We start from the raw sequence: 12,228 nt of genomic DNA on the forward strand, positions 1-12,228 counted from the left end.
CTTCATGCACCTAGACAGATTCTCACGTGAGCCCCGGCTGATGTCCTAGAGCGAAGTCAAGCATACCGCGTCCTGCACGCACGTTTTCTGGTTCGATGATCTTCATTCCCATGACCTATTACGAGAACCAAAGTCTGAACAATTGGTTGCTCATCGAACGATCAAGTGCATGACAAATCATGAGACTTCTTCTGTTCAAGATATTTATGGCAAACATCAAGCTGCCGATGGTCGCCAGTGGTCAATCTACCTCACCCTGGATGATAATGGAAACTTTTCCGTCACGGATCTCAATCTCAAATCGCAGTCTCTGCGAATGTGATCGTAGATACCCATGGCTGCTATTTCACGGAAGGAAGACCGAGCGCACAGTGTGCAGGTCGTCCGGGCGTCTGGCCGAGTAGCCGGTAACCCCGACCTGATTGATGCGGGGAAGCGGGGTCGCGGAGACCTTGACTACAAAAATAGCATAAAAGACTCGCAGAGGTAGCCAGGTGCTTCTATTCGCTCCATCAACGGCAATGGTATGCACTCATTTGTGACGAGCATCGCATGTCGGCATAGTTCTGCGCCAATCCGAGCAACACGGCAGAAGAGACAGGTGACCACTGATACTTGCTCAAGATGGCGTCAACAACATCAGCATCCACCACTACCGAAGGTCTGGCAGGCCACATCGACCTCGCAGTATTTCCTGATGGACTGAAAACCTCTGGACAACATGCCCCTATGGCTTCGCAAGTGCGGCCCTACACCACGTTCCCCAAAGTTCAGAGCGGGCCAACTGTCTGGAAAGCAGAGGACTTTTGTGAACACCGCGAGCGTTGGACCCATACGTTTACGCCTGAGGAGATTGAGGAGTTGAGTAATGCGACCGACAATTTTATTAAAGAAAATCTTCCTCTGACAGGGATCTCGCAGGCAAGCCAAGCCATTTTGCCATTGGGCTCAAGTAGATGTTTGCTAACACCTTGCAGACAAACTTCGCATTACCTAGACTCGCCGAGCGGCTGCGGGCACTAAAGAAAGAATTGTTAGACGGAAAGGGATTTTATCTCTTCAAAGGCATTCCAGTTCGAGACTGGGATCTCCGTAAATGCGCAACGGCCTACATGGGTCTGGGAACGTACATCGGGTACTTTACTAGTCAAAATGGTCGCGGCCATGTTCTAGGCCACGTCAAAGATTTGGGGGAGGACCCAACCAAGACTGACCGGGTGCGCATCTATCGTACCAATGCGCGGTACGTATCTCAATGGAATCTACGCAAGAGGTGAGTTTTGCACTAACAACTTCCCCACAGTCAATATTTCCACACCGATGGGACCGATATTGTAGGCCTTCTTTGCATTGCGAAAGCGCTTTCAGGTGGTGAATCGGACATTGTCTCTACCCATCAGATTTTCAATATACTTCAAGAGAAACATCCAGACGTGGTTGAAACTCTGGTCGAGCCAAATTGGTACTTCGATCGCAAGGGAGAGGTCTCAGAAGGGCAGGACCCTTGGATTCGCGGTAGCATCTTCTACCTGGAGAATGAGCGTGCCGGGGACAAGGCTCGTGTCTACGCGAGATACGACCCAATGAATGTGACTTCGTTATCACGATTCAACACAGGCCCAGACGCGCGTATCCCACCTCTGTCTGAGAAGCAAAAACACGCCATGGAAGTTTTCGAAAGGACCTGTGAGGAAAACGCTCTGCACATGATCCTTGACCCTGGTGATATTCAATTTGTGAGCAACTCGCAGGTCTTCCACGCAAGAACTGCATACACAGATCATGCACCTGACGCCAAAGACGAGGATGGACGTCCTGCCAAGCGACGGCATCTGATGCGACTCTGGCTATCTGTGCCAGAGTCGGAAGGGGGCTGGAAACTCCCCTATCCGGACACTTTGGAGAAGAAGCGGGGTGGAATCCAGGTTAACGACCAGGCTCCTGTCTGTCCCCTTGACGCCGAGTGAAGTCTCTCTCCATCGAATTGCTCCCGGTGCTTGCCACGGCAGGGATTCGCAAACCTCATGGTACTTGGCGCTGACACGACAGACTCGGGGGTTCATGCTAGAAAATTAAAAATCAAACTCAGTGATGCATTGTGGCCTGCGCTGTCTCATCTGCAGATGGGTCGGCGGACCAGGATTGAGATTATTATGATTATTGTCAAATATAATTGATCGATTACTTTAGTGACTATAATACAACCGAGTAATCTCCGACTGCCATGACTCGGTTCACACGTGTATAATAACATGGGGAACAGTAGAACTGGTTGAAATCACAATGGGGGGTGGGGGGTCTTGTAGAGTGTTCAAGCAAAGCTTTTATTGCCACAACTGAGGTCTGACCCTAGTTCTAGCTTCATGAGTGACTTAGTATGCCTCCTGGGCTGGATGCAGTCTGTCAGATAATCCATGGACCATGTGTGGCGAAACGGGGGCCCATAACGTCTGAGAGGAGCTCACAATGATAGTGTCGGCTGGTTTGGCTGCAGCCCATACGACCATCAGTCATGAGCCAGACGTACTTCAGGCAAATATCAAAATTCAACTTGCTTCGCTTGAAGCTATGGAGCGTAAATCCGAGCGATTAATCTCAAAAAGGAACATTGTGCCGATAAAAAATCATCGTGAGACAAGGCTAGACGGGGCAGGAGTGTTCGTTTTCGCCTTTTGAACGAAGTCGAGAGGAAGTTTTGATTGTAGGTACGACTGGTTGTTGGTTAGGCTCGAAATGGGTTGATGTTTCATCGCATCAGAAGCAGGCACCCATTGAATAGTAACCAATCCTCGTTGGTCAGACATGAAAGCTCTAGAATATTGTCGACTGGTTTGGATATGATAGATTCGACAAAATGGCCTCTTCAAAGAGATATCTTGCCGAGTATCCAACTTTTCTCCTGACCCAGACCATCATCCATCGATCTGTGAAACCGGCGCAATTAGCTTCAAGATGAGCTTTTCCCATGATATCCCCAGCTCACAGACGGCCATCATCCAGCATGAAGGTGGAAACCTTCGTATCACGCCGGAGTTGCCCATTCCCAGTCTGGAACCATTTCACATCTTAGTGAAAACCGCGGCGGTGGCTCTGAACCCATGTGATTTCAAGATGCCCTTGCGATTTCCAACTCCCGGTCTATGGGACGGTTGTGATTTTGCAGGTACCGTTGTCGCTCTTGGAAGTCAAGCAGCTGCGAATACTCGGTTCAAGCCTGGAGACAGAGTCTTCGGTGCCGTCCAGGGGTCAAATCAATCTGATGCAACCTCGGGCGCGTACTGCGAGTACCTCAGAATCGACGAGGATTTTCCTTTCCATATTCCTGAGAGCATGTCATTCCAGCAATCATTGGGAATTTCAGGCACTGGAATAGCCACGCTTGGTGTTGCACTGTTCTGGTCACTCCAGATACCGGGCAGTCCTGATGCGCCTGCTGACACCTCCGTTGACGTTTTGATACATGGCGGGAGTAGCACCGTGGGTCTTCTAGCCATTCAGATGGTGAAATTGTAAGGTTCTTTCTAGTCCTATCTGATTTTCGCAGGCAGAATTACTCACGGCCATTTCTTTTCTAGATGTGGTCATCGGGTCATAACAACTTGCTCGCCCCGGAATTTCGACCTGGTACGCGCTTACGGCGCTGATCTTGTCTTCGACTACAAGTCGGAGACCTGTGCCAAGGATATACGAATGGCCACGAAAAACACCCTTCGTTATGCTCTGGATCCCTTTGCCGAGGCGAAAACAGTACGTTTGTGCCAGGAAGCGATTGGCCGCACGGGTGGAAGATATTGCGCATTGGAACAATACCAGGAGCATCTTTGTACTCGAAAGACAATCAAGAATGATCTTGTAATGGGAGGTGCGATCTCGGGGAAAGGTGTGCAGTTACCGGAGCCCTACGGTATTCCAGCTCGAGCGGAGATTGGGGTTTGGGCCCGAAGTTGGTATAGACTTGTTGAACATTTGATTCATGATGGCAAAATAAGGGGCTGCCCGATCAAAGTGGTTCCGGGAGGGTTCCAGGGAATTCTTCATGGGCTCGAGTTGTTGAAGGGCGGGTCCGTGTCGGGTCAAAAATTGGTGGTGTCTCTAGAAATGCCATGAGGGTATTTGAGGTATTTGAGATGCACTTTCAATTTACATAGCCAATCGAGAGAATCATCCTATGTGTCTGAAGTTCCAGTCTCTTCGGTGTCAATATTCAGCTGGAGTTCTTGCGGCAATTAGGGATCGTAAATTAGGATATCCCTCTGGTTTGTGATAAAGCTTCTTTAGCGTCTCTCCACTTGTAGTTCAAAGATAGTAATGGAAGAGCAGGGTCCCTAGCATTCAAGACATAAGTCGACGGAGATTGATAAGTATCAATGGTGTGTGCCCGCTAGTTACTATGCATTCAACACGAGCCTGTTATGTATCCCAAGTCACAGACGATCCAAGCACAAGATTGTTCAAGGTGTTCAACTTCTCCTGCAACCCATCATTTGGGTCAATACCGTCCTGCTTTGTGAGAAATTCATGGATGAAAGCAAGACCACAATGATCCAGTGACGATGGGCTTGAGTGATTACTTCTGTTAGCACCCCCACACATATTAAACTGAGATTGCAGGCCAGACTGAAGCTTGTCAAGGAGGTTGCTGAACGCGTGTACCAGTGCTTGTAACTGAAGCTGGACGCCCTCGTTGGAACTCAATGCAGTTTGAATGAATGATAAGGACCGAGGAAAGCATATCTCCATTTCCCCCAAGAAATCGGCATTGATAATGAACTTATTCAGTTCGGAATAAACAATGTGATGAAAGCGAATCAACTTTTGGTAGGCTGTGAGCATCGATAAGTAGATGCAAACTCTCTCAGGTGACATGACCGTTCCTGCTGCGGCTGGCGATGGGCTTCTTGGTGTTGTATGTCCGGAATTGACAAGGGGAGGTGCTCTTCCTATAACCAGCCCTTCGGTCGATATGAATTGATCTGTCGACCACAGCTGCGCGCAAGGACTCCACTGTCCCAGATATTTGGTGAAAGACAAAGACAAATGATCATTTGTGGCCGCGGAATCAAAGTTCAGAATCGTGAGGAGCTCAGTTGAATGTGTCAGCATTCGTAGGATCAGATCATCGAGCCGATCATTGGTGGAGTTGATGCAAGTCTCCATAGTGTAAACAGAGCCCTCATCTGTCTCCAGGGAATCGATATCGTCCAAGATTGCAAGACTGAGACGGAGCAATCTTCTTTGCACTGCATTCAGGTCGACGGCGGGCGAAAGCTTGGCAGAGTACAGCGGAGAGTCATCTGGGGTTGCTCCCTCGTTGTTGGTTGAAGAAATAGAGTTATCAATCCCGTCAATCAGTTCGATCTTCTCAATTTCAGGCTGAATCTGTCGTGATAAGGAAGATTGCAGACTGGAGATGGTGTCGCTAGCAGATACACTGATATGTTCGTTTCGAATGTCGTAATAACCATAGGGTTGCAATTGCTCCAAACTTAGAGTCTGCTGTGTTTTGGTACAGATTAGAGCGAGCCCTTTCAATTTGTTTTTGGGAAATAGCTTACTTCTTGGTAGTTAAAATTCCCATTGGAAGGTGCAATTGATTCCATCCCTGTAGTCGGAGAATGATCGGTGTCAGTCCGCTCAAGCGGCCAGTAGGCGTAAGGCGACGGGACAGTGTTGTTAGCCCAGGAGCTGATCCAAGGCTCACAAGTAGTCCATGGATCAACTTCTTGATTCGCATGGAATCGAAACGTATTTGACGAGGTGGCGTGTTTCTTCACCCTTGACGCGGTTGTTTTGTGAAGAGCGTTCAGATAGAGCCGATCATACCCCAGTGTACCCCCCACATATTGGCTCGATAACGTGTGATCAGTTGAGCTTGACTGCGAAAGAGTCGAGACGGGGTGGCTGAGGCTCGTAGTGCACACGGCTTGCGCTTTCAGGCACCGCTCACACGATCTATTCGAGGCGTGATCGCGCTCACATCGAAGTTTGAAACCACGGCAGCGGTCGCATGCCGATCGGCGAGACTGGCGATAATTCATGTTTGAGTGCATAGTGTGGTATGCGCACATGTGTACGCTTCTAAATGAGATGATATGAAGCAGTCAGGATATCTTCTAGTACCTTTGTATGCTCAATTCGCTACCTCTTTCACGCCTTTCTTGACGAACTTTGACTGTCCTTGGACCAGGATCCGCTGCCCGACGAACGTGCTCGACGATTACAAAGGCCACTGCTTATGCACTTGAGTATCAGACTAAGTATGAGATGGAAGTCCCGCGGTTCTGTTTGAAAGTGGGATCTGAGCTTCAATGCTGAATAGTATCCCGAGGTTGAGCTTTGACGAAGTCAATACATTCAGCCATGCTTCACCCCATCGTTCAAATCGTGACATGGGGACAACTGCCACCGAGTTGATAGTAGATTGGCAAGTATCACTGTCTATGGAATTTGTGAGCAGCATTTCGATTTCCAGCCGAGCCATCCACTAGCCCCATCCTATAAGGTCATGATAGTGATTTTGACTGATCCACACTTCGAACTACTTCGAACTGGCATCACTACTGAAGCAGTTAGGTAGTTTTGAACTTCGAGGAACACTTCAAGGCACTCCATGCTTAATGAATGATTAGTAACTCCAAGAACAACCTTCATTCTTTGCTCTACGCTTTTCCAATCTGCACTCCTCTGCTTCACATGGAAGTGGTCTCAATCTATGAGAAATAAGTTAACCCTTTCCATCTTGAGATGTTTTGACTCGTAATCAGTCCGTTCACATCCCTAGAGCAAAGTCCTTTTGGACTCTCCTAGCCTTCCGTCTCCTCTCAAGGACTTGATTAGATCAAAGCAACATTGCAATAGAATTCGTCTCTCTCGTTCAAGGGAGTCCGCCAACATACTAAATGTGCCTTGTTGCGGATAATTCCACCGCCAACCAGACAAGTTTCCCACTGGTCAAACCCGCTCACAGAAAGCGGCCCCTTTTGAGATAAAATAGCCTCAGCTAGGCCCGGGCTCTGCTGGGGCGTTTGTCCCGTAGGATTTGCCTTGACCATCATTGATTTGAGTAAGTTGATCCGTCCTGTGTAACAATCTATGGTTCCTCGTTCGACTACTGCCCGATTTGGGAGTACACTGTGAGAAATCCATTGATGATGGAAGTCGGCTTTTATTTCTCCGACTCGAGAGGCTATTTCTGGTGAATAGACCCTCGGAAATCCATGGATTCAATAGGTTGGCCTGAAAATCGGGTGGGCGAAAATGACATACTGGTCTATTGCCCATATCTCTCACTCGCGGCCTCGAAGAAACTTCATTCGTCAAAGCTTTTGGATGTCTTTTTGATCAATTGAGTGTACTTGTCATCTCGATTGAATACACAGTGACAACGTCGAACCTCAAAAAATAATGCACAGAGTTATACATTCTTGGAGAGTGACGAACGTCCCAAACTTACTCATTCCATCCCCCACCTATTCCTGCCTTAGCATAAGTTGATCAGGTATCGGGACAGATCCGCGGCCGACAGGGCCGAGGTCGAAATGCGGGGAAATGTGGCGCGTTGAGTTCAGCATTTCTGGCAATGTGGTGGAAAAAGCCCGTAGAGCACATGTTGCAATCCTGAACTTGTGACGCGTCGAAATGAATTTCGAATTGCCTAAGGAGCTAGTCCATTACATTGAGTCGATTGAGCGTTTTGTTGAGAAAGAAATCTTGCCATTGCAGCATGCAGACGACAACAACCGGTTCTTCGACCATCGACGCGAACACTCGCGCACGGATTGGGATCACGACGGCAATCCAAGGCCAGAATGGGAAGATCTGTTGAGTGAGTATTGCTCTAAGGGTCTGTACCACAATGGGAGGGCTTGCCAAGAGCTCACAAAATTGAAGATCAGGCCCGCATCCTCGCCGATGAAGCTGGCTTCTTCCGGTTTGCGCTGCCCAAGCAATACGGGGGCCAGGGGCATCCAGACACCAATCTGTGGATGTCAGCTATTCGCTTTCATCTCTCCTCACATCCTGTCTACGGGGGCGGTCTCGGTCTCGCCAACGATCTACAGAATGAGCACAGCATTGTCGGCAATTTCCCCGACGTGCTCATGCTTCACCATTTTGGGAACTCCGAACAGCGCGGCGAATTCATCCCAGCCCGCCTGCAGGGAGAGTTTCGAACAACCTTTGGTCTGACTGAGCCGGATCACGGAAGTGATGCTACGTTCATGACAACGATAGCTCGTCGCCAAAGGGACGGATTCGAAATCAGCGGCGCCAAAAAGTGGCAAACGGGGGCCCACCACTGTACACACTTTTTGATTTTCGCAAGGACCTCCGGCTTAGCGGGCTCTTCCCGTGGTATCACCGCGTTTCTGGTGCCTCGTGAAACCCCAGGTATCAGAATCGCCAGCTATGAGTGGACTCTGAACATGCCTACCGACCATGCCACCGTCGAGTTGAATCGAGTGTGGGTCCCTGACTCGGCGGTGCTAGGTGCTGTCGATCAGGGATTGGCAATCGCGCAGACATTTGTCCACGAGAACCGTATACGCCAGGCGGCAAGTTCATGTGGTGCTGCCAAATTCTGCCTCGACCGCAGTATTGAGCGTGCACGCTCGCGTCAAATTTGGGGCGAGGGCAAGATGCTGGCCGACAACCAAGCCATTCAGTTTCCCGTAGTGGAGCTGATGACGCAGGTCGAGATGTTGCGTCTGCTCATTCTCAAAACCAGCTGCGACATGGATCGCATCGTGGCTGCCAGCAAGGCGGGCGACATCTCTCAACCGCCTTTGGTCGCGATAGAACGTCAGCTCAGTGACAAAGTGGCCATGTGTAATTTCTGGGCCAACCGCCTATGTTGCCAGGCTGCCGACCGTGCCATTCAAGTATGTTGTCCGCCCCACTGAATCTCTCTGGTGAGAAGGGGGAGCAACTCGGTTTCGATGGGCTGACGAGAGACTTTACTTTCTAGATTCACGGTGGCGACGGCTATTCCCGTCATTATCCATTCGAACACATTTATCGTCACTTTCGACGGTATCGCATCACGGAGGGGGCCGAGGAGATTCAGATGCGGAAGATCGCAGCTTATCTCTTCGGTTTCGTCGGGCCCAAGAGAGACATTAAAGCTGGCCGTGGAGTTCCCTCCAAGATCTGAATCAGGCAAACGTCGGTGCCGACCCCTGTGGCTGTGATTTGAAGTGATTCACGAGGTTATCCGTATGCTCAGTCTGGCCTACATCCCAGAGACAGGACCCTGAGTGTTCATCACGTGGGTGGGGAATTTGTGATGCGTCATCAAGAAGTCAGAACAGACTCAACAGAGTGGTAGTCGTATCATAGTATTGATGTAGGTCTACTGGACCTGGTACCTTACCTACCTTGACTTTTTTATTGTTGCCTGCAAATCCCGGCTCGAATGCTACCGTAGATCGCCCACGTGACAGTCCGGCGCCCGAAAGCTTGGCGCTGCGCGCTGCGGTGACTCTGTGGGTTTCATTCGAATTTTCGAACCACGAATTGTGCAAGATCGCTGGAAACGATCCCCATCTTCGCTAGCCGCCTTCTAGAGCTGGAGTAGTGTGTCTTCTGGCGCTGGACTACTACTAAGGCACCTTCGGAATAGGCTTGCCCTATTTGCCACACGGCTCGTTCCGAAGTTAGACCATTTCCGGCTCGCCTCGGGTTGCCGAAGTGGCACCGCGCAGTCCGTTATTAGCTTTCTTCTTCCGGACGCTGTCTGCCTTTTGGTTACCTAAAAAAATCCTCTCCACGAGGACTCTGTGGGTCCTTGTCTTTTGCCATGATGGACCACGAAACCCACCCAAGGGTCTGCAAGCGAATTTGAAAACTGACATGACGAGTGACGGGGGAAAAAAAATTCTTGCACTTGTTCCCCGAGTTGTCTTTTGTTTCCTTTCCCCGTCGCTCAGCTGTCGTCTGTGGAGTTCCCTTGAATAGGCCTGCGGCATTCGTATATCTTGAGCAGCGCCTTCTGTTCACCAGCACGACAAGATGGCGTCCGAAGACGTCTCTCCGGCGCCCGCGGCTCCAAGCAAATCGGTAAAAGACGAAGGTTTGGACACCGACAACAAGCACATGGTGCAAGACATCAAGCCCTCAGATGCAGAGGGAAACCAGATGAAGTCGGCTCCCGGCGAGCTTAAGCGCAAGCTGAAGAGTCGCCATCTTCAAATGATTGCCATCGGTTCGTGAACCATCCGAGAGCACCATGGTTTGTGTCGACTTCACTAACGGCAGTCAACTTCCAGGTGGCACAATCGGCACCGGTACGCCATGGAAACCCAAGCTCCAGCGAACTTGAATTATCGACAAGACTCTAACATGAATTCCAGGCCTCTTCATCTCTAGTGGCACGGCCATCGCAAACTCGGGCCCGGCAGGCGCCTTGATTGCCTATCTCTTTGTCGGATCGATCGTATACTCAGTGATGACCTCTCTCGGTGAGGTCGCGACCTATATCCCCATCCCCGGTGCCTTCACCTCGTACGCCGCTCGTCTTATCGATCCTAGCCTCGGCTTCTCTATGGGATGGATTTACTGGTTTAACTGGGCCTCAACATTTGCCGTGGAGCTCACCGCTACTGGAACGATCATTCAATACTGGGATCCCACTCTGAATATCGCAATTTTCATCGGTGTGTTCTGGGTGCTGATTACTGCCTTGAACTTCTTGCCCGTGAACTTTTATGGCGAGCTTGAATTCTGGTTTGCGGCGATTAAGGTGATTACAGTTATCGGATTCATGATCTTCGCAATCTGTATCGATGTCGGTGTAGGTGACCAAGGCTACATTGGCTTTAAGTATTGGCATGACCCTGGCGCCTTTGCAACGCATCTGATTGAAGAGCCTATCTCCGTTGGCAGGTTCGTGGGATTCTGGTCTGTCTTGATCCAAGCCGGATTCTCTTACCAGGGCACAGAACTCGTCGGCGTCGCAGCTGGAGAAACCGAGAATCCCCAGAAAACTGTGCCGTCTGCTATTCGCAAGACCTTTGTGCGTATCTTGCTGTTCTTTGTCCTCACGATCTTCTTCATCGGCCTTCTTGTGCCTTATACCAACGATCGACTGGCGACTACTACTGCCAATGCGTCCTCATCGCCAATGGTGATTGCGGCCGATCTTGCCGGTGTCAAAGTCTTGCCAAGCCTGATCAACGTTGTACTCCTGACAGTCGTTCTGTCTGCGGCCAATTCCAACGTGTATAGCGGCAGTCGTATTCTGCTTGGACTGGCGCATGAAGGCTTTGCGCCGAAGATCTTCGCCCGGACCACCCAGGGCGGTGTGCCTTATGTCAGCGTAATGTTTACGGCCCTCTTTGGCCTTCTCGGCTTCATGAATGTTTCCAACGATGCTGGACAGGTTTTCAACTGGCTCGTCAACCTGTCTAGTGTGGCTGGATTCATCACCTGGTCGTCGATCAATGCATGCCATATCGCATTCATGCGCGCCTTGGCTGCCCGCAAAATTTCCCGCGACACCCTCCCGTACAAGGCCATTCTTCAACCCTATCTGGCGTGGTACGGTCTGTTCTTCAACATTCTCATCGCCTTGACTCAGGGCTTTACTGCCTTTATTCCCACTTTTGATGTGAGCAACTTCTTCGTGGCGTACATCTGCCCGATTGTTTTCGTGGTCCTGTATGTTGCCCACAAGATTGTTGTGCGGCCCTCATTTGTCAAGGCTGCGGAGGCCGACTTGGATACGGGTCGCATTGAGTATAAAAAAGATACCGGACCTCCAAAGGCTTGGCACTGGAGGGTTTGGGGATGGATTACCAAATAAAGCGCGCGATGCTGCGACTGCACATGATTTAGAATTGAATATATTTTCTACCGATTTTCACTCGTCTTGCCTCCCCTACTGCAACGAAAGACATCCTTTATGGTGTTGTGACATGAAACCAACGGGGAAGCCAGAGCTCCCGCGCGGCATCCATCACCTCTATTTCGAAGGTTGAAAGGCGAAATATACCATAATGACGGGGGCCTGGAATCGAACATCTGGGAAACGCGTGAGATTGAACGTCTCGCCCAGCTAAGTGGTCATGTCGTTTGCGACGTCGCATGGCGTGTATCTCCGCTATTGCTGCGGCGATCATCTCATCTTTGTGATTTCCCTCGCAATGGGTAGTTGTGGGCGTCTGACGCTTTGATCAGGCCTGCCATTCGATCTGGAAAAGTTCAATAATCAGCATACAGCGCATTGCAGCT

The 12,228-nt window shown here is 50.1% G+C and overlaps 5 protein-coding genes across 5 annotated transcripts; 4 read left to right on the top strand and 1 right to left on the bottom strand.

Moving 5' to 3' along the window:
• Window positions 1–624: 624 nt before the first annotated feature.
• N7539_005535 (TauD/TfdA family dioxygenase) lies at window positions 625–1,967 on the top strand (the record flags this gene model as incomplete). The annotated part of the gene is made up of 3 exons (XM_056935137.1): window positions 625–921; window positions 978–1,243; window positions 1,304–1,967. The coding sequence occupies 3 exons, from the start codon at window positions 625–627 to the stop codon at window positions 1,965–1,967; spliced, it is 1,227 nt and encodes a 408-aa protein (XP_056790331.1).
• A 985-nt stretch (window positions 1,968–2,952) lies between these two features.
• On the top strand, window positions 2,953–4,107 carry N7539_005536 (zinc-binding alcohol dehydrogenase family protein; the record flags this gene model as incomplete). Its single annotated transcript, XM_056935138.1, has 2 exons — window positions 2,953–3,509; window positions 3,576–4,107. The coding sequence occupies 2 exons, from the start codon at window positions 2,953–2,955 to the stop codon at window positions 4,105–4,107; spliced, it is 1,089 nt and encodes a 362-aa protein (XP_056790332.1).
• Window positions 4,108–4,410: 303 nt separating this feature from the next.
• N7539_005537 (Zn(II)2Cys6 transcription factor domain-containing protein) lies at window positions 4,411–6,068 on the bottom strand (the record flags this gene model as incomplete). The annotated part of the gene is made up of 2 exons (XM_056935139.1): window positions 4,411–5,496; window positions 5,556–6,068. 2 exons carry the CDS (start codon window positions 6,066–6,068, stop codon window positions 4,411–4,413), a joined length of 1,599 nt encoding a protein of 532 aa, XP_056790333.1.
• A 1,570-nt stretch (window positions 6,069–7,638) lies between these two features.
• N7539_005538 (acyl-CoA dehydrogenase family protein) lies at window positions 7,639–9,151 on the top strand (the record flags this gene model as incomplete). The annotated part of the gene is made up of 3 exons (XM_056935140.1): window positions 7,639–7,825; window positions 7,891–8,879; window positions 8,966–9,151. The coding sequence occupies 3 exons, from the start codon at window positions 7,639–7,641 to the stop codon at window positions 9,149–9,151; spliced, it is 1,362 nt and encodes a 453-aa protein (XP_056790334.1).
• Window positions 9,152–10,008: 857 nt separating this feature from the next.
• On the top strand, window positions 10,009–11,800 carry N7539_005539 (amino acid permease; the record flags this gene model as incomplete). The annotated part of the gene is made up of 3 exons (XM_056935141.1): window positions 10,009–10,201; window positions 10,266–10,283; window positions 10,350–11,800. 3 exons carry the CDS (start codon window positions 10,009–10,011, stop codon window positions 11,798–11,800), a joined length of 1,662 nt encoding a protein of 553 aa, XP_056790335.1.
• Between the last annotated feature and the right edge of the window lie 428 nt (window positions 11,801–12,228).

The sequence above is a fragment of the Penicillium diatomitis genome, assembly GCF_028827545.1.
Source record: "Penicillium diatomitis strain IBT 30728 chromosome Unknown utg000005l_segment0_segment0, whole genome shotgun sequence".
In the NCBI taxonomy this organism is placed as follows: Eukaryota; Fungi; Ascomycota; class Eurotiomycetes; order Eurotiales; family Aspergillaceae; genus Penicillium; species Penicillium diatomitis.